The 27822-nt window shown below is 37.8% G+C and overlaps 1 protein-coding gene across 1 annotated transcript in view; it reads left to right on the plus strand.

The window, feature by feature from the left end:
• The window catches only part of LOC150090150 (uncharacterized), a 93221-nt gene extending 65623 nt beyond the window's left edge, over window positions 1-27598 (plus strand). The window contains exons 5-8 of the mRNA XM_090390178.1: window positions 751-909; window positions 9379-9543; window positions 20299-20547; window positions 27375-27598. Of these exons, the coding sequence (XP_090246304.1) occupies window positions 751-909; window positions 9379-9543; window positions 20299-20547; window positions 27375-27598 (797 nt within the window). The remainder of the gene's footprint in view (window positions 1-750; window positions 910-9378; window positions 9544-20298; window positions 20548-27374) is intronic.
• The last annotated feature ends 224 nt before the right edge of the window (window positions 27599-27822 follow it).

Genomic DNA, 27822 nt, shown 5'->3' on the forward strand with positions numbered 1-27822 from the left:
GGACACCTTGTATTTTCATTGTAAATCATATTTTGATGAATAAAACTGCATTTATCATGTCATTAGGTTTTATTGTTCTTATTTCTCACATAATTGTAAAATTCATATATATACAGCAGACTCTCGATTAACAGGGATCGGATTAACTGGGACACTTCAAGACTCCAAATAAAAAAAATCAAAAAAAAAATCAACTAGAAATCAAAAAATTCAAGTACAGTATATACCGATCCCCACTTAAGAAGGGTAATGGCAAAAGTTTGTTAAAATCATCTTTTCAAAACTTATGAAGCATTTTCCCATATAAACAATGCAAACATTATTGTAATTTACAGACGCATATGACAAATGTAAACTTTGTTATAAAAATTACATTAATAGAAAAAATTCTGTAACTCACAGTGATTATGCAATTCCTCTGATCCAGTGGTCATGCTCAAGTATAAACAACATTTATTTATTTATTTACTTGTGAATTTGTTTCAAATATAAAATATATGCAATGAAATATATTTTTCCAAAAACTGTCCTAAAACTTGGATGCTTAAGCCTGGAAAATACAGTATTTTAAATTCAAAGCAAAACTATCAAAAAACAAAAACAAACAAATAATAATCTCTTATTCTTATTATGTGAGTCATAAACATAGACTAATATTTTTTATAACATTATTTTTCCTTTTTTACTTTCTTTAAATTTACAAATATTTATAATTTTACTAGAAAATGTAAAAATTATTTTTTTTTTTAGGAAAAATTATTACAGTTGAGAGTCAACAAATGAAAATTGGTTATTCAGATTTTGATCCAGATCACTCATGTTGGTCAGAACAAGGAGATGTTTCACGGCATTTTCTTTTTGTCATCAGAGTATTTTTTGAGTTTTCAGTATCAGCAAGTGAAGAAATAGGTAAGTAATGTGTTATTAAAATTTAAAAATTACCCTGAATAATAGTTAATTGGAATTTAATTATTACTATTTGTTTCTAAGAAATTAATTTTAAAAAAAGTTCAATCTGCTAGTATTCAAAAATGAAACTTGGGAAACATTTATGAAAGAATCCTTGTCTGATGGGCACATGACTTTACAAACTTTAAGAACCAAAATAACACATTAATTCATTTATAACTTAATTTTTATTTTATTTTTTTGTTATCCCAAACATGGAAGTTATGAGAATCTGCAATATATGCAATCTCCTTTATAACTCAAAATTGGATAAAATGCATAATACAAATAATAAATTAAAGAAAAATAGGACACCAGACTAGTAGTCAGGTTTACAAAGCATATAACATGTGCTTTGTAAACCTGACTAACTTTGACCTAACCTTGTAAACCAAAATATTTCTCTTCAACTCATTTACATTATTATATTATTTCTCCGTGACAGGTATTGCTACCATGTACACAGGGTGATTGTTGTTATGTCTGGTGTTACTGTTGGTCGAGAAACTCTATGACTATCCTACAGGTTTTCAGGATTGCAACTTTCTGGAGTTCCTTGTAGGTGTTCTCTGGGAGATCTATTGCTGCTAGGCTGTTATGTAGGGTCTTTGGCACCATACCGGTGGTTGACACGATGATTGTGATGGTCGTAACTTGTTGCATATGCCACATCTCTTTTATCTCCTGTCTTAGGTTCATGTACTTCCTGATTTTTTCATGGATTTTCTACAGGTTGCCAGTGTTGGATACCGCTATGTCCATCAATAGGTAGCCTTTTCCTTCTTACCCACAAGGGTTATGTCCGGTCTGTTGTGCAAGATTGTCTTATCCGTTATTATGGCGTGGTCCCAGTACAGCTTGTGGGTTGAGGTCTCTAGTACTGCCTGGGGTTCATACTTGTAGTACAGTATACTTTCTTCGATCAACTGGTATTTCCTTGCTAGCTTCTGATGTATTATCCTGGCTACCTGGTTGTGTCTACAAGTGTACTCAGTCTGGGTGATTACCTTGCACCCTGTGGTGATGTGTTGGATCATTTCTGAGGCAAGGTGGCATTGTTGACATGTGTCATTGGACACTCTGGGCTCCTTGGCTATGTATTTTCTGTAGTTTCTGGTGTTGATTACCTGGTCTTGGATGGCAAGCATGAATCCTTCAGTCTCGGATAAGAGCATCCCACTCATGAGCCATGCATTGGAAGCAATTTTATCTGTGTGATCTTGATGGAGATCATTGTAGAGTCTGCCTTGGAGTATCTTCTCTGCCCATCTTTCTAGCTTCATTTGTGCCTCCTGGTTGGGAGGGGACTCCTCAAGATAGACGAGTTTGGTATACCACTTGTCTATCTTTCTTATGGCCTAGTGGAGTGCTGCTGTGTGTTTTTGGAAGTAATCCTTGAGATTAGCAATCACTGTTTTCTGTTGCTCGAGGTCTATCAGGTCCCTTCCTCCTTCTTTCCAAGCAATTGTCAGTCTCTCCACAGCTGACTTTGGGTAGTGTTGGCGGCTCTTGGTCATCATTGTCCTTGTCCTTCTCATGATATTCTCCAGCTCGGTGTTAGTCCACCGAATTATTATTAGACATATGGTACAAGGAAGCCAGGGGCTTTTGCTGAACCTGCCAAAAAAAATTTCTCCATTATCCTTAACAAGAACTACTTAGGCATGAAAAATGAGCCCCAATTTTAAACAGAGGAATTGGAGATGGCAATTCATAAAATAAAAAATAACAAATGTCCCAGTATGGATCTGGTTGACGACAGAGTAATTAAAAGAAGTTTTCATGTAATGGCAGTAAATCTGCTTACTATATATAGCATTAGCATTAGCATTAGTAGAGGCATATGATGCAAGAAAGCAAACTTATGCGGCATCAGCCAAAAAAAAAAAAAAAACACGCCCCTCCGTTTGTTCCAAGTACCTATCCAGCTCAGCCTTAAATTTATTTAGGCTATCAACTTCCACAACAAAGGATGGAAGTCTGTTCCACCAACCAACCACCCGCTGGCTAAAGGCAAATTTCCGTACGTCTATCCTACATCTGTCTTTCCTCAATTTGAATTTATGCCCTCTCAAATGATTATTCTGAGCAAGAGGAAGAATTCCATCAGCATTGAGCATGCTCAAACCATTCAAGGCTTTATACACCTCAATCAGATCACCTCGCAGGTGGCTAGTCTCCAGACAGTGTAATTTGCAAAATTGAAGCCTTTCTTCGTAAGAGCAACCCTTTGTTCCATTCACTAATCTTGTTGCCCTTCTCTGTACTAGTTCCAACAGCTCTAATTCCTTCTTGAAATGAGGCCTCCAGACCTGTATACAGTACTCAAGGTGTGGCCTGACTATTGCCTTTTATAAGGGGATAATCACCTCCTTATCCCTGCTAGAAAAATTCCTGTATATCATTGACAAGACACTATGAGCTACTCTTGCAGACCGTCTGCACTGCTCAGAAAACTTCATATCTGCCTGCACAGTTAACCCCAGGTCCTTTTCGTTCTCTACCACTGTCAGTGTAGTACCACAGAGTTGATACGTCACTCTGGGGTTACTGCTTCCCATATGTAGTACTTTACATTTATCAATGTTAAACTTCATTTGCCACCTCTCTGCCCATCTGCTCAACTTTTCTAGATCCTGTTGCAGCAGCATACTGTCATTAGTGTCCTTAACAACCCTACCAACCTTTGTATCATCTGCAAACTTGGACATTAAGCTTGATATACCCTCATGAATATCATTTATAAATACAGAAAACAACAATGGACCCAACACTGAACCCTGTGGGACTCCACTATGATTAGTCCACGATGAGCAGATGTCCATTGATTGCCACTCTCTGTCTTCTCCCACTCAACCATCCCTTTATCCATAGCAGCAATTTGCCACCAATGCCTCACTGCTCCAATTTTTTCAGCAGTCTTCCATGTGCAACAGTATCAAAAGCCTTTCTAAGATCCAAATATATGATATCAAATTTATTTCCTGCATCCATTTCCTTTGTGACTACATCATAGTATCCAATCAAATTTGTCAGGCAAGACTTTCCCTTAACAAAACCATGCTGTGTCCGAGCTATAACTGAAGTCTTGTCTAGATGATCCTGCAGTGCTTCTTTAACCAGTGCCTCCATTAATTTTCCTGGAACAGAAGTTAAACTAACAGGTCTATAATTACTTGTGTCAGCCTTTGATCCTCCTTTTTGAGTTGGGGTCACATTTGCACATCTCCAGTCTGTGGGTACCTTCCCTGAGTCCAAGGAAGCTCTCATAATTATGGCTTACTTCCTTTGCTGCCTCCTTTAATATAACTGGATAGATCCCATCCACCCCAGGTGCCTTTCTTGTGTTTATCTTCAACAGTTTCTCCTCCACTTTACTCTCAGTTATTACAAGATTCTCTAGCCTACTGCCAGAGTTGAATACACCTCTGGCATTCCCCTCGCTGAATAACTCCTCATGTGTGAATGTCGATGCAAAATATTCATTTAGTTTGTTAGCTACGTGAGCAGGATCATCAACAGTTTACCTATCGATATCAAGTGGACCAATCTGATTCATCCCCTTCCTTCTAGAGTTTACATAAGTAAAGAACTCTTTGCTGTTTTTCTTTGCATCCCTTGCCAAAGATTTCTCATAATCTGCCTTCGCCTGCCTAACCTCCTTTGTAACTTGGTTACAGATCAACTTGTATCTATCATAGGCTTCTGTGTCATGTGTTAATTTTTATGTATCCCATGCATTTTTCTTCTCTGCCATATGTCTCATTAGTTCATCTGACATCCATTTAGGCCTAAACCTTGAACAATATTTCTTAGTTGGTATGTAAAGCCTAGTAGCTTCCAAGATAAGTTCTTTGAATGCTTCCCATTTTGAATTTGCTGTTGGTAACATCATCAGTTGGTCCCACTGTATAGAATTTAAATACTGTCTCAGACCATCGTAGTCGCCTTTACGAAAGCAATAACCCTTCCCTTTACCCCTAATGGTAGTTACCTCTTTGAGTAAATCCCACTTCAGCACACTGTGATCACTGCCACCTGGTGGTTCCTTTATCTGCAAATTCTTAATGCATGAAGAATCACTACTGATAATCAAATCAAGAGTATTACTCCCTCTAGTTGCCTCCCGAACATGCTGATGTAGAAAACAATCATCCAATAAATCCACAAAAGCCTTAGTGTGTGAGTGACCAGCCCACAAATTCCAGTCAATATCTGGGAAATTAAAATCCCCCATTATAAGACTCTCTGAGGTACTGGCCCACTCTATTTCCCTGTACAGTTTCTTATTATACTCATCAGAGTCATTAGGCCTATAGCACACTCCTACTCTCAATTTTGATCTCCCAATGCTTATGTCACACCAAACTCACTCGACACTGCACTGTCCAGTGATGTCAACTGGCTTCACTTCCTTGGATTTTATGTGTTTCTTAACTAATAGCATAACCCCTCCTCCCTTCCTATCCTGTCTATCCTTTCTATAGACGTTGTACTCCCCAAATTCCAGTCCTGCCTTCCTTATATCTGTGTGACACCACGTCTCCGATATCCCAACAATATCTGCCTTCAATGTTTTGAGCAATACCTCAAATTCATCAAATTTATTTACTAAACTCCCAGCATTAATGTACATGCAAGTTTACATGCACCTGTTTCTATTCTTAGCTACCCTAACACAACCTATGTGTTCACTTGTACCGCAATGACTCCCAGCAGTCTCTGAACTATCCTGCATCTTGTTTTTCAGGCTTCTGCTCATTCCAATAGAAGCAGTGCAAGAATCACTTTCACCTCTGCCAGTGGCTGCTGTTAATCTATTAGTATTTGTGTCCCCCAAAACTAGCAGTTTTCCGACCCGCCTAACACTGCCTCGATAGCATCAGCAAATATTCTTGCACCCTTTCTATTTAAGTGTATCCCATCCCTGTAGAAGCAGTCTCTCCTGTTAATAAGTACAGTCCAGGCTGAAAAAAAGTCTACCCTTTGATCCTTGCACAATCTTTCCAGGGCCGAATTGATCGACAAGGCTCTCATCATATACTCCCTCCTATCATGTCTGGGCAGAATTGCAGACACTTTAAAATTCAACCCTAATTCACAGCTTTTTTTCAACAGTGACCTGTACTGGTTAAGTAATTCTGTATGGTGTTACAGAATTGGTGTTAAGTATGGTGCCTAAGACCCTACATTACAGTCTAGCAGCAATAGGTCTCCCAGGAAATACCCACAATGAACTCCAGTCAGTCGCAATCCTGAACGCCTATAGGATAGTCAGAGAGTTCTTCGACCAACAGTAACAACAGACATAACAACCACCCTGTGTACTTGGTAGCACTACCCATCACAGAGTGGAATCCCCCAATCAAGGAGAAATAATATAAGAGCAATAATAATAATAATAATAATAATAATAACCCTACATAACAGCCTAGCAGCATTAGGTCTCCCAGCAAACACCTACAAGGAACTCCAGAAAGTCACAATCCTGAACACCTGTAGGATAGTCAGAGAGTTCCTCGACCAACAGTAACACCTGACATAACAACATGTGTTATGTCAGGTGTTACTGTTGGTCGAGTACTTAGTATACTTAGTTTACCCTGTGTACTTAGTAGCAATACCCATCACGAGGTGGAACCCTCAATCAGGGAGAAATAATAATAATAAAATAATAACATAAAATCAAAAAGAACTGGTAGTAACATTTTCTGAGCAGTGTAATTGTAACACTGCTCAGAAAATGTCAGATATGAAGTTTTCTGAGCAGTGCACACAGGCTGCCAGAGTAGGTCATGGGGTATGGTATTGTCAATGATATACAGGAATTTTGCTAAAATGGAAAATATATCCCTTTTTATGAGGCAATGGTCAAGCCACACATTGAGTACTGCGTACAGGCCTGGAGGCCTCATTTTAGGAAGGATGTAGAGTTGTATAAGTGAGCACAGAGAAGGGCAACAAGATTGATGAGGGGAACGAAGGGGTTCTCTTACCACGAAAGGCTCAAGTTCTGCAAATTGCAGTGTCTGGAGACTAGGCACCTTCAAAGTGATCTGATTGAGGTGTATAAGGGCTTGAATGGTTTGAGCAGGCTCCATGCTGATAGGATTCTTTCTCTTGCTCAGATTACAAACCTGAGGGGTCATAAATTCAAATTAAGGAAAGACAGTTGTAGATTAGATTAGATGTGTGGAAATTTGCATTTAGCCAGTGGGTAGTTGATTGCTGGAACAAACTTCCATCTGTCATTGTGGAAGTTGATAGCTTAAATAAATTCAAGGAGAAACTGGACAAACTTTTAGAGGGAATGGATGTGCGAAATGTTTTTTTTTTTTTTTTTTGGCTGATGCTACATAAGCTTGCTTTCTTGCATCACATGCCTCTAGTACTATGCTGGTGTGCAAAATTTAAGGACCAGTCAGATTTTCAGATGTAGCTTCTCATAGGAGTGGTCTGGATATGGTAAAAGCATACCAAAGGAACCTCGTGAGGTACAGAAATGATGAAGGAAACAACACCAACACAACAACGGAAACAAAACAGTACAGAGGGACTTTATTCAAAAATGGCAACATAGCACTGGCTGCCATGATACAGATGCATCACTGCCAAAGATGGAACAAAGGGAAGAGGTGGTCCTCAGTAGGAGATATGGCCACCACTAACGTCGATGCAGGCTTTGCACTGCTTGTCCATACTTAGAACAATGTTGTTGATAAGTTCTTGCAGTAACATTGTCCATTCCTCTGTCAGCGCCATCTTCAGCTGGTGAACATTTTCTGGTGGGTGTGGACGTGCCACTAGGCATCTCCCCAGAGCATCCCATATGTTTTTGATGGAATTTAGATCAGTGGAACAGGCTGGCCAATCCATATGAACAATGTCCTCACTTTCCAAAAGCATATCAACAGCTGCAGTGCGATGAGGCGTGCCGTTATCATCCATAAATACGAATTTAGGGCCGATGGCACCTCTGAACAGACACACATGGGGAAGGATTACCTCAGTACAGTAGCATGCACCAGTTACAATACCGCCTTCCAGTATCTGGAGTTGTGTACGTCCATCCAAGATAATGCCTCCCCAGACGAGAACACCTCGACCGTCATATCGATCCCTTTCAGTGATGCTTGCGGGATGAGACCTTGTGCCAACCTCTTGCCAGATTAGCTGACATCCAGAATCGCTGCTGAGACTGAATCTACTCTCATCAGTAAAGAGTACCTTAAGTAAAGATTTTGTGGTTGTAACCTTTAGAAATAGTGTTGGTCCTTAAGTTTTGCACACCAGTATACTACATGCTAAGAATTCAAGTTGGTCAACTACTTTTTATGTATCCATAGCCAGTGGCAGATCAAGTGGCAGACCACATTCGTACAATAGGCTCTGGTCAACCGTCTACTGTAAGCAACCTGTTAGAGATTTAGGAGGGAGTGGATTTCCTTTACCCCAACAAGGGGTCATTTGTTTTTTGCTGAAGTGAATCAGCCACACTTTGCTGTAAATTTCCCCTATTTCTATTTACATTGTCACACTAATTGAATATCCGAGTGTCTCCAACATTTCATACAGTTTCAAAAAATAATAATAATAAAATTCAAATTTAAGCCAGTTTTGTAAACAAGAAGAATGTTATTTTTTTATTTATTTATTTTTTTTAAATTTCCTCTTTATAAAATTTATGCAGTCTTTCTATGTCGTATTGCTGTCCACTTCTTTTCTTTGGTGGCATGTCTAAAATTAATTGGTCTCTTTTTTGTTTTATTTGAATTATAAATCACAATATTCACGATTACCTGTTTATATAGCAAGCGCGAAAACACTATACACACATTTATAACTTATTCAGTATTGCAGAACTTACACAGTGCGTGAATTGCGAACTGCTGTGCATTTGAGCATGTGCCGATGAAGCTGTCGCCTGATTGGTCCCTTAAAAGTTGCTTTCTGAATGGAAAATAGATCTATGCTGCTATGCAGTATGTACTCAGATTTAAGGATGCAAGCAGGCCTGAATCACCCTCTGAAAACGTTTGGCAAAAATTTATTTTCACCCCACCATCTGCTGTCATCCTGATGCAACATCTAGGGGCACCATTTCATCAGCTAGCCTCGGGTGTCCAAATAACTTGACACGGAATTGATGTGGCCTGTCAGTGGCGCCCTTCTGATACCAGTGCCCTTGGCACCTGCCCCAATGCCAAGGCATTCCTACACTACTGGATATAGTAAAGGGAACCTGTAAACATGGTGTTACATTAAAGAGAACATAACTTTCTAATGAAATGGAAAGCATACTTCTTAATGAGAAATTTGGACCAAAAGTTACAGTAACTAAAATAATTTTGCAGTTTCATTATTATAGTAGATTACAAAAAATAACCAATTTATAAATTTATATATGTATTTATCAAAATATTCTTTCAGGAATTGAAGATTTTTTACCCAGTGCTATTGATGAAGGTGGAATATTCTCCTTTCCAAAATATGAACCATTTTCTGAAGTTGTCCATCAGGCTTCTGTATGGTGTTCCCAGCAAAAATCCGTGAGATTTTGCAATGCTCAGTCATTAGAAATCAAAATGAAAACTGGTAAGATTAATTTTTGCAGTTATAAATTTGATTTTATTTTCTTTGGTAAAATTAAATCTCCATTGAAAGAAGCTTCTTCAAAGTTGTACCTCCACAAGGTGTCCAATAAGCAGCTCCCTGTTTTTAATTTTTTGATATAATGTATGATAAAAGATATGACAGTATTGCCACTGAGGTGAAGCTTACTAATTGTCATTTTGTTGCTTTTCAAATAAATAATGGTTGACATCTGAGTTTATATGTGGCGCCTGCATAGCCAGGTGGGCAGGAGCAGCAGTGCGTAGCACACGCTTCTTGATTAGACCGGGGTTAGAGCCCATGACCACCAAATACGGAGGATGCAGAAAGGTCAGGGAATGATCACCACATATCCCCAGAGCAATACGGCCTTAGCTGCTAATGCTCCTAAAAACCAAATAAACAACAACAAACAGTTTATATGTACTCCTTGATATTTGTATAAATTCCTAAGAGTACATGAGGCGCCTCCGTAGCCAGGTGGGAAGGAGCAGCAGTGCGTAGCACACGCTTCTTGATTAGACCGGGGTTCGAGCCCGTCACCACCAAATACGGAGGATGCGGAAAGGTCAGGGAATGACCACCGCATATCCCGGAGCAATATGGCCTTAGTTGCTAATGCTCCTAAAAACCAAATAACAACAACAACATAAGAGTACATGTAGAGATGGAGGTAAATAAATCATGTTCACCTGCAGTCCAAAAAAATTTGCAACAGGTCATAAAAGTGAGAAAGTGAAATGATACGTTTCATAATCAATATTATACTGAAAAAATAACTAAATTACCTAGAAAGGAAAACTCATGTCTAAGAATCATCTGAAAATGATACTACTTTATATGACTCTGGTCATACAACAATAGTATTAGTACTTGTAGTATAATGCAGCGTGATTGATGACTTCTTCCATCATGCAGTATGAAGTCTTCCATCATGCAGTATGATTGATGACTTTTGAGGTTATGATGAACATCGTGGCGAGATCCAATCTTCCTTACATTTCGAGGGTACAGCTCTAAGTTCGCAGGCCGGCTGCGAACTTAGAGATGAGCATCGGATCAAACCTATTGGTAACTCTCTAGGAGGCTTCTGGATCAGCTAATGTATAATCTTGCTACCTCTACTCTGCCAGATAGTGACTGGAGGGAGTCCGAGTAGTGTGTATGCGTGGGGCATTGTCGAGGCCACGTTATGTCAAGGATCTGGGTATATTCTTACCATGTGTACGCCATATCCAAAAATTTCATTACTTCATACAGCATGTCCCACCCACCTTTTCTTACTATTGAATACACCATGAATTGTCAAACCAGTAGAGAAGCTTATCTGCGAAAAGATCTAAACACACTTCCTAATTCATTTCACAAATATACATTGTCTTAATTCTAATCTCAATGACGTCCATTTCCACTTGCAGTCTGCCAAACCCCATGTACTTTTTCTGACAGAATCTCAGTTATTGGTTGATTCAACTACTGCTCATCTCAGTTGCCCAAATTACTCACTGTATGATTCCTTTCACCTCGAAGGTGGTACTTGTGCATATGTCTGTTCCAATATTCCCTGTCAGAGACTTGGTAATTTGGAATCTCTCTGGCTTAGAATCTCTCTACCTCATTGTGTCAAATTCATCTGTTGTCTCTACCGTTCTCCCAACTCCACTAATCACTTGGAGCTCTTTGACTTCCTCTCTCTGTGACTTGACTTTCTCCAGTCCAACTTTCCTAACAGTGAGGTAATTTTCCTTGGTGATTTTAATGTTCACAACTCCAGCTGGCTTCCATTTTCTTGTCACACCGACTCAGCTGGTCGAGATGCTGAGGCTTTTGCAATTACTAATAACCATACACAGATTGTTCATTTACCTACAAGAATACTGGATAATCCTTACCATACAGCCAACACTCTTGATCTTTTTCTCACAAACAACCCTTCTAAGTACACGGTCGAAGTGAGAGGCCCTTTAGGCACACCAGATCACAACTTGGTGATTGTCTCTTCTCCAATGGAGCCTTTATCTAATGGCTATTCCCAACCTCGTATTGTTTGGCATTACAAGAATGCAAAATGGGATGACCTACGAGATTTCTTTTCTTCTTTTCCATGGTCGGATTACTGATTCCAAACTTCTAATGTCAATGTTTGCTCAGATTGTGCCAGTGAAATTATTCTTACAGGAATGGAATCGTTTATCCCACACTCCACTTTAAAATCTCGTCCTTTATCTAAATCTTCGTTTTCCAATAAATGTGCTAAGGCTGTTCAAAAGAAGAACATTGCATATTGTAATTGGCTTGGTTCTAATTCTTCAGTTTCATTTTCTGCCTAAACCAAAACTCGCAACAATTGTAAAGCAGTTATCAATCAGTCGAAACTAGAGTTTGAACAGGCTAAGAGTAGAAAATTTGCTTCTTACCCTAATGGTAGCCATGCATAGCCAAGCAATGAATGCTCTGCAACCCAAAATGGGTTGCAGAGCATTCTGGTCTCTTGCCATAGCTATTGGCCGCAACTTTTGCCCATCTCTGCTCCCACCACTGTCAAAACCACGTGGTTCTGTTGTCCCTTCAGCCAAGGATAAAACTGACCTGCTAGCATCCCATTTTTCTTCCAACTCATGTATTAAAGATCTTGGTAACACATCTACCACCATTCCCAACACGCTCCATTCAATGCCTCCTGTGGTCTTCCGTCAAAAGGATGTCAGAAGGATTTTGATGAATCTTGATGCTAAGAAAGCTGCAGGTCCTGATGGTATTTCTCCACTTGTTCTCAAAACCTGTGCTCCTGAACTTACTCCTGTTCTTTGCCGCCTTTTTTCACTTTCTTATTCTGAAGGTGTTTTTCCTTCTGCTTGGAAATTTGCTCATATCCAGCCAGTTCCTAAAAAGGGTGACAAATCTCTCTCATCCAATTATCGTCCCATTGCAATTAATTCTACTCTTTCTAAAGTAATGGAGAAATCAATTAACCGCCAACTCTTATAGCAGTATGGATTCCGTCAGTGTCAATCCACTGGGATATTCTGCCTTATGTTACCCATTTATGGACTAATTAAATGGAAAAGTTCGGTGAAACCCAAGCAGTTGCTCTTGACATCTCAAAGGCTTTTGATCGTGTTTGGCATAAATGTCTTCTAAACAAGCTTCCATCTTATGGTTTGCCAACTGTTTTTTTGTAATTGGTTATCTAGTTTTCTCTTTGATCACTCACTGAGGGTGATGGTAGATGGCTCTCAGTCTTCTAACTTCTCCACTAATGCCGCTGTCCCCCAAGGTTCAATTCTTTCCCCCACTCTTTTCCTGTTGTATATTAATGACCTTCTTCCATTGACTGGAAATCCTAAATTTGATTTTCCGATGGTAGAACATTGCATTCCACTTTCCATTTTGAGAAACCTTGTCCTGCTCAATGAGCTTCAACTTCTCGAAAATCTGCTACCAATTCCTTAAATGCCGATCTCCAGGTAATTCTCCAGTGGGGCAAAGACAACTTAGTTGATTTCAATCCTTCTAAAACTCAATCTTGTCTTATATCTCGCAAAAAGGATTCTTCTGCTCCTGTGCTTATCTTTGGTGACACTCCGATTTCTAGGCAAAATGATATATCTTTTGGGGATTACCCTGACTTCTAATCTTTCTTGGCACAAGCACATTACAAATATTGCTTCCTCTGCATCTAAAAAACTTGGTTTTCTCTTTCATTCTCAGTGTTACTTTTCTTCCAAACAGTTGTTCACTCTTTACAAATCATAAATCCACCCTACCATGGAATATTTTTTCCACATCTGGGGCGGTGCCCAAAAACCTCTCTCAGGCTTCTTGATTCCGTTCAGAAGAGGGCAGTTAGGTTAATTTATGATTTATCTCTAACAGAGTCTCTCCACTCACTGTCTCATAGACTTACTGTTTCTGCTGCATTCCTCTTCTACAGATATTTCCATGGGCACTGTTCTTCTGAATTGGCTTCTATAATTTCAGCTCTCTCTTTCAAAACAGTCTGAACACATGCCGCCACCAGTCAACATCCATTTACTGTCCAACTTCAAACTCACAGAACCAACTTTTCATCTTCCTCGTTTATTCATTCAACAGCCGTTTTCTGGAACAACCTACCTTCATACGTATTTCCTGAAAATTACAGTCTACAGAAGTTCAAGTCCAATGTCAACAAATATCTTCTTTCGTCTTCTCAACTTCCAACCCAAGCACGGTACTAAGTACTATAGATTCTAATACCTCTCGTGTTTGGAGTTTACATAAAAAATAAATAAATAATATAAAGTGGTATTCTATGTTGAAGGATTGGTCAATCTTCATTATTCACCAAATTATGATTCGGGAATGAGAGTGGAGAAATTTCCAAATCAAAGTCACTGTTAGGTTTTACATGACTGCAACACAGTTTATTTGTTTTGTAGTTGTTACAGACACCATGAATGATAAATGTTACTTGCATAAGTTTCATTCAGTGCCTTGTGATATTTCAGTCACCTTTTTTTGAAAATTTTTGGATTGTGTACCATTTTGGGTTGCAGAGGTTCCTGGACAGTTTGCAAGCATATTTTAAATCTGGTCTGTAGTGGATGTAATGGCATTAAATATTCCAGAAATCCTATTCCTATGTATACTGTACTTTTTATAACTAAAAAAAAAAAATTAATATATGGAATTACTTATTAGACACTCCTTATGTTTCTTACTACAAATCTTATGACATAATCATCCTATCTATTTAACCATCACCAGTATGGATTCCCTCAGAATCAACCCTCTAGTGATATCTGGGCTTATGTTACTCATTGATGGAAAGGTTCGAGAAACTCAAGAAGTCACTCTTGACATCTCTAAAGCTTTTGATCATATTTGGCATAAAGGTTATAAATACACTTCCACCTTATGTTATGATTTAACTTTTGTTTTGAATGATTGCGTAGTTAATTTTCTCTTTGACATTCACTGAGTGATGGCTCACTGTCATTAAGAGATAGTGAGTTCTCGAGGCTCAAACTTCAGCATAGTTTCTCAAGGCTTGCTCTAATAACAGTGAGCCTCAGAAAAAGAATGCTGGAGTTCTCCCGCTGATTTTTTTTTTCTTTCTTTCTTTCTCTCACTGTTTCCTTTCCATATATTTTTGACTGGAAATTCTGTCCATATTTTTTATAGAATGATTGTTTTTACTGCCGTTAGTTTCAGAAACTATGCTCTGCACAAACGCTTACAACTTCTTGAATATCCACCATCATATCACTAAATACTGATCTCCAATTAATTCTCCTGTGGGGAGAAGAAAACTTAGTTAAATTCAATCTTTTAAAAACTCAGTCCAGTGTTATTTTTTGCAAAAAAGATTCTGCTGCCTACAAATGTTGCTTCCTCTGCATCAGAAAACCTAGTGCCTTTCTCTTTTGTTCATGGTGTTTCTTTTCTTCTAAACAGCTACTAACAGTAACAGTACAAATCTGGACCTGTCCTATCATGGAATACTGAGAGAAACTTGGGTATTATATCTGATTCTTCATATCTGATTATACAATCAGATATGAAGGTTAGCATGTAATGTAAACAGGTGGCGTGGATCATGCACAGTGTCAGTGATTTGCCATACTTTCTCCTCTAGGGCAAAGGAAGTTTGAACCTTATTATACAAGTCAATGCTCAGACCATATATGGAATACTGTATTCAGGAATGGAGACCTATCTAAAGAAAGGCATTCAACCTCTTGAGAGGGTCAAAAATGGGTGACTTGTCTGATGAGCAAAGAAAAGGGATGTCTATATAACAAGAGACTATGAAGATGTGGTTTTCAATCTGGAAACTAGTCATCTAAGGCAGTGTTTCTAAACTGGTACTCTGCAAATATTCATTGCTTGGGATTCCGTGCTGAGGAATAAATATTTACATCATTTATTTACAAGAACTATTTGCATAAATATGAGTGAGAGGTATTATTTAGTTAATTTTCTGAATTTTTTTATGCTAATTTAATATATAAAATGTAAAAAAAAAAAAAAAATATATATATATATATATACTATGAAACTGAAGTAAAATGTATTCCAGTAGCATAGCGAACCAGTAGAGCAAAATAATTACTAAACCCATAAAATAATACCAAAAGAAAAGAAAAAGTGGGGTTGGGGGGATCAAAATAATAAAGAAAGGGTATTGTGGAAGGAACGCTCCTAATATAATTTAGAATTTGGAAGTCAGTTGAAAAAGAACTTTAAAGCCAATTACAAAGAAATTTAATGTGTCCCCTGACCTCACCAATGTCTGAATTGTGTGAAATATCACCAAAATGGAAATGTGCACTACCAAAAATTCAAGACCAATTAAACTAAAAATAATAAAAAATAGACTGACCATTATGCCCCATCTCGATAGAGGACCACGAGGCCAATAATAGTCAGGGAATCACTGCATTTCGAACATTAGACAAATCCACACAATGACAGAACAATACTAAGATCAAACCGCCAATGCAGTGGATTTGCATAACGGTGGTCCTTATGCAGTGAAAAATAATAAGACAGAAAGCCAAGTACTCACATGGCAAAATCACATCACTGACAAAATAATGGTTGAACTAATATATATATAGAACTAAACTGAGCTATAAAGGGCAGTACGGATGCAGCGTTGGAAATTCGTCCCACTACCACCATGCAAATATAATTCGAAGTTTAATTAATTCAAAATAAAAATAAATGTAAAATTCATAATGCAGACATCAGTGGCAGCAAATATGCACATTCCATTATATGTTGCATAAAATAATAAGTAAAAATAAATATGACAATTAATGTGAAAAAACTATTTTTACACTTATTTTTCACATTAATTGTCATATTTATTTTTACTTATTACATATATATATATATATATATATATATATATATATATATATGTTTGTTCTGGAGCTCTGGCTAAATTAAGGAATATGTTCTGGTGCTCCACCATCAACTAAAAGTTGAGAAACACTGATCTAAGGGGTAGTTGACATTGATATCTCTCAGAGGTGTATAAGACACTAGAGGGGGGATTATAATCAACAACAGTGGAATTTCATATAAGCAGGAGCAGCTTATGTTAAAATTTGCTACTTTCACAAGAAGCAAACTTTTGATCAGGGCTGTGCCGAGTCATTTTAGTACCTGAGGCAAGAATGAAAAATTGCGCCCTCCCCTAAAATATTAAAAAATAAAATTTTAATTAAAAAAGTTACTTATTTAAAATACATTTCTGGTACACGTTTTAATAAAAAATTAAAATTGAAGTTATAAAAATGACCAGTGGAGTGACAACCATGCTGGCGCTAGATAGCACTGGTGCGCAAAGCTTGGTATCTGTACAGTAGCACGACAAAGATTTTCGTCTTGTAAAAGCAGGATGATAAACAGATTGGAATAATCAAAACAAAATCGAAAATGTTGGCAATTATTTAATATTTCTTTTTTTGTCCCTTTCAGCTTTTAACCTGAGGCAGTGAAAAATAATAAGACAGAAAGTGAGGGTGAGGCCTTGTTTGCCTCACCCTTGGCACAGCTCTGCTTTTGATTAATCATGGTTGTTGATGTTGTTTGTGCTGTGCACCAGCATCTTAGACTATATTGTGTAAGCATATTATTCTGTACAGGTCTGTGTTTGCAGAGTAATTTTCATATGTGCAGGCTAAGGAACCTAAAATAATTCACAAGGGGAAATCTATTCCTCAGCCTGTAATTGGCAGTTCTAATTGAAAAGGCATTCTAAAATTTCTCCATTCTCCAATGGGATTATTGATTATTCTTCTACTTCTGATTGTTGTTTTCTCTCTCTCTCTCTCTCTCTCTCAGGGTAATTCAGAAATTTTTTTTTTGGCTGGTTCAGCAAAAGCCTCAGACTTCCTTGCACCATATGGCTAATAATAATAATAATAATTTGAAGACAGACCTCTCCATTTGAATGAAAAATTGACATTTTTGAATGAAAAATGTCGTTTGCATGTTTTTAGGCATGTCCACACACACACACACACACACACACACACACACACACACACACACACACACACACACACACACACACACACACACACACACACAGTATATATATATATATACACGCATAAGTATCTATGTCTTCATGATGTCTGTCCATCCATCTATCCTCATATAACAATTCCATATTTAGTTATTTTAAAAATATTTGTCGAGATATCCCAAATTTCATTAAAATCACACAAATAGAAATCTGGAAATTATCATTTCCTTTTTTCCATACAAAAAAAAAAAATAGAAATTCACAGATGTAGTTTAATGCAGTATTGTTAGCCTTAGACAGTCCATGCACACTTCACATGTACTGTTCTATACAACTCATGAATGTGGTATCACTTATGATAAAATAGATGTAAAAAGAAAAGAGGTTTAAAAAAAAAAGAGTATACAGGAGAAGAGTAATAAATGTTACACAGTTATACTTAAACTGAATGGCTATGTTTAGTGAATGTATAAAGACAGTTTTATTAGATGTTCTATAAAGTTATAATTTTAGTAATTAATTGATAAGAATATAACTATATTATTTACTTTTCACTTCTGTTAATCACAGAAAATAAAATAAATTCAATTAATTTAAGAAAAAAAAATTAAATATGCCTGAAATTTTTTGCACTGCATACATCAACTAGTTTTTTTTCCCCCCAATTAGTTTTGAAAGTATTTGGGAAAGAATCAACAAAAAGTCTCTGTATGCTTTCCAAGACTACCTTGTCTCCCTTCTCAGTTATGTACATTAAAAAGAATGAGGTTTGAAAAAAACAAAAATGCTAATGGTTTTTTGAGTCTACCAACACATTTTCTATTTCCCTTGCTCCTTTCTTAGGAAACACTTGATAAGTATGGAATTTGATATGAAATGTGAAACTTTGTGCAATGGTGAAAAACTAAATGTGAACCAATTATAAATTTTCAAACCCTTTATTTTACAAATCTACCACACTCTTCAGTGCATACACTGGCACAAAAGACAAAGACAGTCTCAGTAAGCATACAGGGTGTTTCAAAAATGATGGTCAATCATTTAAAGGTGAAAATTACAAACTAAAATAAGCAAAAAAGTCTCAGTGAACATCGGAGTGCAAATGAACCATTTTCGAGATAATGCACATTTTCTGTTAAGATCCTCCACTGACTATGGGAGCACTAATTTAGCAAAAAGCTGTGAATCCTTTGCTAAGGGATTCACAAAGCTTTTTACATGACACCAGATAAAAAATCCATAGGATTTAAGTCTGGTGATCTGGGAGGCACATTACAGGCCCATTATAGGTAGAGGTGGGCCACATTACAGGCCCACCTCCACCTATCCACCATTGACCATACCTTCTAGTTAGATACTGAGTCACAACTCAAGCAAAATGTGCTAGTGCACCATCATGCATAAACCACATGTTCTAGCATTGCTGAAGTGAAACATTATCATCATTAAGGAGGTCTGGAAGAACATTCTGCAGGAACTGAAGGTATACAGCTCTCTGTTAGTTTGTTTGGCAGAAAGTGTGGTCCAATTAGACGGTCTCCTAGTAGTCCTGCCCAGACATTCAACGAGAAACGTTGCTGATGTCTTGACTTGTGAATTGCATTAGGATTTTCGTTGGACCAAACGTGAAAGTTATGAAAATTAAAAATACCATCACGAGTAAACCCAGCTTTGTCAGTGAACAAAATGTTGTTTAAAAATTGAGGGTTCAGGGCATAGTTGTTAATGTTGCATCCACTGGCAGAAGTTCACTCTGGGAGGGTAGTCTGTATTGCTGAGACCTTGTACACGCTGGATATGGTAGGGGTACAGTAATTGGCAATGTAAAATTCACCACACACTGCTATGACTCAGTACACGCTCTTGCAGAGCAACCCTCCTTGTTGAAATTCCTGGATTTTGTTCTATTCTTTCTAACACCCTTTCCTCAACATCAGGTGTTATGCTTCTGGGCCTACCTGCTCATACTCCATGTTCGAAGTGCCCATGTTCTCTAAGGCATTGATGTACCCTGATGAATTGCGCTTGTTGGGCTGCCTTCGGCGGGGAAATGCTTCTTGGTACAAACGTACAGCTTCGAGTGCACTGCTGTTGGCTTTACCATACACGAAGTGCATGGTAAATACTCTTCGTTGCTGTAACCTCTTTCCATGTTGACTATCCTTTCACAACTACTAGCATGCTTGCTACGTCTCAGAGCATTGAGAGAGGGGAAAGGGAGAGAATGAGCATAACCTAACCTAAACAAACAAGTCAGTGGTGGATCCCACTCTGTACAGTTCACCTTGTCAATGGTGGATCCCAACTAGAAATGTGCAATATCTCGAAAACAATTCACTTAAGGACCCATGTTTACTAGGCTTTTTTTGCATATTGTAGTCTGTACAGTTCACCTTTAAATTATTGACCATCACTTTTGAAACACCCTGTATAATGACTTTTGTTGGTGCTTTCCAAAATTATTTCAGTATGAATTTTTTTAAAAAATGGTGCAGTGTAAAAAATTATTAGAAATAAAACATGCTTTAAGTGTTTCATAATAATGGCTCTCGGTAATCTTTATGGAATGTATAAATCATTATAAAGACTCTCATGCTTTTGTTTTACTGAAAATAGTATTAAGACAGAGTTTTATTAGATTTCAGATGATACATTTTTTTAAAGTTAATTTATTGGTAAATATATACTCTAAATATTTTACATTTTTCTAGGCTATCTTGTGGATACACAGAAGATGTACTATACTGAGCATGGAGGAAGGAGTACATACTATGCACGGGTCTTAAGGGTTGCATATCTGAAATCTTTGGAAAATATAGATAATGGTCTATCTTCACCTCAGCTGAATTTGACCTGCAAGTCATTCATTCCTGTACAGGTAACATCAGGAATCTTTATACCAGACTTTGAAAGTCTATCAGACACAAAAAAACGAATAGAGGCTTGGATTAAAATAACCGGTAAACATTTTCTAAATTTAATATTTAAAATTTTATAACATTTATAACATAATATTAATATAACATTTTATAATTTAATGTATTTTTAAAAATATTAGTAAGTAGATAATTTCACTTTTAGGCATGCCTGATGTGCCTGTTGTTTTCATTATGTCTGTCCATCAGCATACTTAGTTGGTGCAAAACCTGGCTAATAATTTGACTCCTAATGAAGAGATTTTCATAATATTTTATATGGTGCTCTTTTAATAAAATTTGTCAAGCCATCCCAAATTTCATTAAAATCAAGCCAATAAAAAAAAACCAAAAAAAAAACCAGTAATCTTTATTTCCTTGTCTCTCCAATTTCATGTATGATTGCCTGCAGCATATTGATTTTTCATTGTGTTTTGCTTTTAAGACACCTTTTGTGTAATAACAGTCTTTAATAGTTTTCTTAAAGCACTGTATTACACCATGATCAAAGTGTAGTTATTTGTTATTTGGTTTTTTTTTTTTTTTTTTTTTTTTTTATGAGCATTAGCAACTAAGGCCATATTGCTCCGGGGATATGCGGTGGTCATTCCCTGACCTTTCCACATCCTCCATATTTGGTGGCTCACAGGCTTGAACCCCAGTCTAATCAAGAAGCATGTGCTACGCACTGCTGCTCCTGCCCACCTGGCTACAGAGGCACTCAAAGTGTAGTAGTAGTAGTAGTAGTAGTAGTAGGTAATAGTAGTAATGGAGGCATGTGATGCAAGAAAGCAAGCTTATGTAGCATCAGGCAAAAAAAAAAACTTTTTACACATCCATTCCCTCTAAACGTTCAAATCAGTTCAGTTTGTCCAGTTCCTCCTTGAATTAATTTAAGCTATCAACTTCCACAATGACAGATGGAAGTTTGTTCCAGCAATCAACTACTCACTGCTGGCTACAGGCAAATTTCCGCACATCTATTCTATAACTGTCTTTCCTCAATTTGAATTTATGCCCCCTCAGGTTCATAATATGATTGAGCAAGAGGAAAAATCCCATCAGAATTGAGCCTGCTCAATCATATTATGAACCTGAGGGGGCATAAATTCAAATTGAGGAAAGGCAGTTATAGAATAGATGTGCGGAAATTTGCCTTTAGCCAGTGAGTAGTTGATTGCTGGAACAAGGCCTTATACACCTCAATCAGATCACCTCGCAGGTGCCTAGTCTCCAGACACTGCAATTTGCAGAACTTAAGCCTTTCATTGTAAGACCACCCTTTTGTTCCCCTCACCAATCTTGTTGCCCCCTCTGTACTTGCTCAAGCAACTCTACATCCTTCCTAAAATGTAATGGCTGAAGACATTATTTAATAGGTATTTATTTTATATTTATCAATGATAGTAATGAAGGTATATAAGGCTTAATGTCCAAGTCTGCAGATGATACAAAGGTTGGCAGGGTTGTTAATGAGAGTAATGATGGTACGCTGCTGCAACAGGATCTAGAAAAGTTGGGCAGCTGGATTGAGAGATGACAACTGAAGTTTAACATTAACAAATGCAAAGTACTCCATATGGGTAAAAGTAACCCCGGAGTAACATACCAACTGTGAGTACTACACTCAGGGTGGTGGAGAATGAAAAAGACCTGGGGATAATTGTGCAGTCAGATACTAAGTTTTCAGAGTAGTGCAGACAGGCTGCCAGAGCAATTCATGGTGTCAATTCAATGATATACAGGAATTTTGCTAGCAGGGATAAGGAGGTGATCATCCCCTTGTATAAGGCAATGGTCAGGGCACACCTTGAGTACAGCATACAGATCTCAAGGCCTCGAAGGATATAGAGCTGCTGGAACGAGTACAGGAGAAGGGCAATGATGGGTGCTCTTACCAAGGAAGGTACAAATTGCAGCATCTGAAGACCAGGCACATGCGAGGTGATCTGATTGAGGTGTATAAGGCCTTGAATGGTTTGAGCAAGCTCGATGCTGATGGGATTCTTCCTCTTGCTGAGATTATGCACTTGAGAGGGCATAGATTCAAATTTAGGACAGACAGTTGCAGAATAAATGTGAGGAAATTTGTCTTTAGCCAGGGAGTGGTTGGTTGCTGGAATAGACTTCCATCTGTCATATGGAAGTTGATAGCTTAAATAGATTCAAGGAAGAACTGGAGAGACTTTTGGAGAAAATGGATAGGTGAAATGAGAAGGGTTTTTTTTTTTTTTTGCTGATGTTGTATAAGCTTGCTTTCTTGCATTATATGCCACTGGTAATGATAATGCTATTGCTAATAGTAATTTCTTGTAGGCAAGTATTCAATTGGAAATGAGAGGTACAGTTATCCACAAACAGCCAATTTTTTTTCTCCTTGCTCATCTTTTGATCTAAGTTTCTGATTGATTCTTCACAGATTTTTGATAACATGTCTAAACTTTTTGGTTTGCTCAATACATAGTTGGCAATGTCTTCACATCTTTAAAGCATCTGAGCTTCTAGGATTTTCCAATGATTAAGAGAGGAAATTTTTCTATGCCAGACATGTTTGGCACTAGGGGATTGATAATCCATTCTTTTGCCTTTTTTCCGCAATTACATTTCTCATCTTTAAATATAAGCATTTTATCTTAAATACACTTAAATAGAAAGGGTGCAAGAATATTTGCTGATGCTATCGAGGCAGTGTTAGGTGGGTCGGAAAACTGCTAGCTTGGGGGGAGACAAAGACCAATAGATTGACAGTAGCCACTGGCAGAGGTGAAAGAGATTCTTGCACTGCTTCTATTAGAATGAGCAGAAGCCTGAAAAACAAGATGCATGGTATTTCAGAGACTGCTGGGAGCCATTGCGGTACAAGTAAACACATGGGTTGTGTTAGGGTAGCTAAGAATAGAAACAGGTGCAGGTATACTTGCGTGTACACCAATGCTAGGAGTTTAGTAAATAAATTTGATGAATTTGAGGTATTGCTCAAAACATCGAAGGCAGATATTGTTGGGATATCAGAGACGTGGTGTCACACAGATATAAGGGATGCAGAACTGGAATTTGGGGAGTACAACGTCTACAGAAAGGATAGACAGGATAGGAAGGGGGGGGAGGGGTTATGCTATTAGTTAAGAAACACATAAAAACCAAGGAAGTGAAGCCAGTCAACATCGCTGGACAGTGCAGTGTTGAGTCAGTTTGGTGTGACATAAGCATTGGGAGATCAAAATTGAGAGTAGGAGTGTGCTATAGGCCTAATGACTCTGATGAGTATAATAAGGAACTGTACAGGGAAATAGAGTGGGCCAGTAAATCAGAGAGTCTTATAATGGGAGATTTTAATTTCCCAGATATTGACTGGAATTTAGGGGCTGGTTACTCACACACTAGCAGGGCTTTTGTGGATTTATTGGATGATTGTTTTCTACATCAGCATGTTCGGGAGGCAACTAGAGGGAGTAATACTCTTGATTTGATTATCAGCAGTGATTCTTCATGCATTAAGAATCTGCAGATAAATGAACCACTAGGTGGCAGTGATCACAGTGTGCTGAAGTGGGATTTACTGAAAGAGGTAACTACCATTAGGGGTAAAGGGAAGGGTTATTGCTTCCGTAAAGGCGACTACGATGGACTGAGACAGTATTTAAATTCTATACAGTGGGACCAACTGATGATGTTACCAACAGCAAATTCAAAATGGGAAGCATTCAAAGAACTTATCTTGGAAGCTACTAGGCTTTACATACCAACTAAGAAATATTGTTCAGGGTTTAGGCCAAAATGGATGTCAGATGAACTAATGAGGCATATGGCAGAGAAGAAAAATGCATGGGATACTTACAAATTAACACATGACACAGAAGCCTATGATAGATACAAGTTGATATGCAACCAAGTTACAAAGGAGGTTAGGCAGGCGAAGGCAGATTACGAGAAATCCTTGGCAAGGGATGCAAAGAAAAACAGCAAAGAGTTCTTTACTTATGTAAACTCTAGAAGGAAGGGGATGAATCAGATTGGTCCACTTGATATTGATGGGTCAACTGTTGATGATCCTGCTCAGGTAGCTAACAAACTAAATGAATATTTTGCATCGACATTCACACATGAGGAGTTATTCAGCAAGGGGAATGCCAGAGGTGTATTCAACTCTAGCAGTAAGCTACAGAATCTTGAAATAACTGGGAGTAAAGTGGAGGAGAAACTGTTGAAGACAAACACAAGAAAGGCACCCGGGGTGGATGGGATCTATCCAGTTATATTAAAGGAGGCAGCAAAGGAAGTAAGCAAACCCTTAGCCATAATTATGAGAGCTTCCTTGGACTCAGGGGAGGTACCCATAGACTGGAAATGTGCAAATGTGACCCCAATTCACAAAGGAGGATCAAAGGCTGACACAAGTAATTATAGACCTGTGAGCTTAACTTCTGTTCCAGGAAAATTAATGGAGGCACTGGTTAAAGAAGCACTGCAGGATCATTTAGACAAGACTTCAGTTATATCTCAGACACAGCATGGTTTTGTTAAGGGGAAGTCTTGCCTGACCAACTTGATTGGATACTATGATGCAGTCACAAAAGAACTGGATGCAGGGAATAACTTTGATATTATATACTTGGATCTTAGAAAGGCTTTTGATTCTGTTGCACATGGAAGACTGCTACACAAATTGGAGCAGTGTGACATTGGAGGCAAATTGCTGCTATGGATAAAGGGGTGGTTGAGGGGGAGAAGACAGAGAGTGGTAATCAATGGACACTGCTCATCGTGGACTAATGTTATTAGTGGAGTCCCTCAGGGCTCAGTGTTGGGTCCATTATTGTTTTCTGTATTTATAAATGATATTGATGATGGTATATCAAGCTTAATGTCCAAGTTTGCAGATGATACAAAGGTTGGCAGGGTTGTCAAGGACACTACTGACACTATGCTGCTGCAACAGGATCTGGAAAGGTTGAGCAGATGGGCTGAGAGGTGGCAAATGAAGTTTAACATTGACAAATGTAAAGTACTACACATGGGAAACAGCAACCCCAGAGCAACGTATCAACTCTGTGGTACTACACTGACAGTGGTAGAGAATGAAAGGGACTTGGGGGTGATTGTGCAGGCAGATATGAAGTTCTCTGAACAGTGCAGACGGGCTGCAAGAGTAGCTCATGGAGTATTGTCAATGATATACAGGAATTTTTCCAGCAGGGATAAGGAGGTGATTATTCCATTATATAAGGCAATGGTCAGGCCACACCTAGAGTACTGTATACAGGTCTGGAGGCCTCATTTCAAGAAGGATGTAGAGCTGCTGGAACGAGTACAGAGAAGGGCAACAAGATTAGTGAATGGAACAAAGGGGTGCTCTTACGAAGAAAGGCTTAAATTTTGCAAATTACAGTGTCTGGAGACTAGGCACCAGCGAGGTGATCTGATAGAGGTGTATAAAGCCTTGAATGGTTTAAGCATGCTCAATGCTGATGGGATTCTTCCTCTAGCTCAGAAAAATCACCTGAGAGGGCATAAATTCAAATTGAGGAAAGACAGATGTAGGATAGACGTGCGGAAATTTGCCTTTAGCCAGCAGGTGGTTGGTTGGTGGAACAGACTGCCATCCCTTGTGGTGGAGGTTGATAGCCTAAATAAGTTTAAGGCTCAGCTGGACAGGTATTTTGAACGAACAGAGGGGTGAAGTGGAAGTGGGTTTTTTTTTTTTTTTTTTTGGCTGATGCTGCATAAGCTTGCTTTCTTGCATCAAATGCCTGTACTAATGCTAATGCTAATGCTAATCTGGTAGCAACTTAAAAATAAAATCCAGTTTCATCTGCATTGAAGTTGTTGCTCTAGTCTTATGTCAGCAAAAGATATTTTAAATGATTCTACTTCCATTCCCTTGTGGCCTGTATTGACAGCTGCACTTTTCTACACACCTCTTTTGACAGACAGGCTGCAACAAACTAACCATATAGTCCAACATGAAAATCTCTGAGCAGTGCAGAGAGACTGCCAGGATAGCTCATGGGGTTCTGTCAATGATATATAGGAATTTTGTAGGCAGTGAGAAGGAGGTGATTATCTTGTTATATAAGGTAATGTCAGGCCTCATTTTAGGAAGGATGTAGATCTGTTGGAATGGGTACAGAGAAGAGCAACAAGATTAGTCATGGGCACAAAAGAGTTCTCATATCAAGAAAGACTTGAGTCCTGTAAACTGCAGCATCTGGAAACTGGGAACCTGTGAGGGGACCTGGCTGAAGCATTTAAGGCTGTAAATGGATTGAGTAAACTAAACACTGACGGCATTCTTACTCTTTCTCAGATGGCACACATAAAGAAATATAAATTGAAATTGAAAAAGGATGGTTGCAGGGTAGAGATGTGAAAATTTGCCTTCATCCAAAGAGTAATTGTAATTGTTTGTTGGCACAAACCTCCATAAATTCAATATAGTATTCAGTGTTGTGGAACCTGGGTAGTTTGATTTACATCATTTGCCATTACTAATACTAATGTTTATGCTAACTTTTCTTCCAAGTGATTTCAAAAAATATTTTGCTGACTGAATTTCTGTCCTTATTATTCTAAGAGCAGTGCTCAGAATTAACATTGGAATACAGAAATGCTATTGGGATTCTCCAAATATTCATATATAATATCATGTAACCTAAATAATGTTGCTTGCCGGCTGTTTAGATACCAGATTATTAAGAGTTTCTTGTAAATCAGATGCTGAACTATTGGACTTTTATAATATCGGCATTGTCTTTTAACTCCTATTTTATAACTTCTATAATGCTCAAGTGTTTTGTGTGTTATATCCATAATATGACAACAACAATACAGAATTTTTTTTAACTTTTTTTTTTTTTCTTTTAAATTTCTAGGAGCAAAAGTTGTGAGTTGTGAAACAGCAGCAATGCGACTCTTTACTGGTGGAGAAGCAAAGCAAGGTGTTGAAGCAAGTTTTACTTTCAATGTTTCTGAAAGGGATGAATACTGGATATACATTATTAGGGTGTATTTAAATGGAAATTATCCAGAACCTCCCCCAGAACTATTACCTCCTGTTCCTGAAATTGAAGACCAAGATTGTTGTATTATTTTATAAAAAAAAAAAAAAGCGCTGTTATGTTAAGATTATTTTTTTTTAATTCTTCATTGCACCTTTCTTATTTATATATTTTGCATATTTAACTGTTTTCACCATATCATATTTATACTGTTCCCAAACAAAAGTAGGTTTCAGTATCTTTATGATCTGGGATTATAAAGGTATTCAGATCATAAAGATAATGAAAAGTATCACTTTGATTTTCAGTCATTCTTTAATGT

The sequence above is a fragment of the Mastigoproctus giganteus genome, chromosome 2 (assembly GCF_048544385.1).
Source record: "Mastigoproctus giganteus isolate SK-2022 chromosome 2, ASM4854438v1, whole genome shotgun sequence".
In the NCBI taxonomy this organism is placed as follows: domain Eukaryota; kingdom Metazoa; phylum Arthropoda; class Arachnida; order Uropygi; family Thelyphonidae; genus Mastigoproctus; species Mastigoproctus giganteus.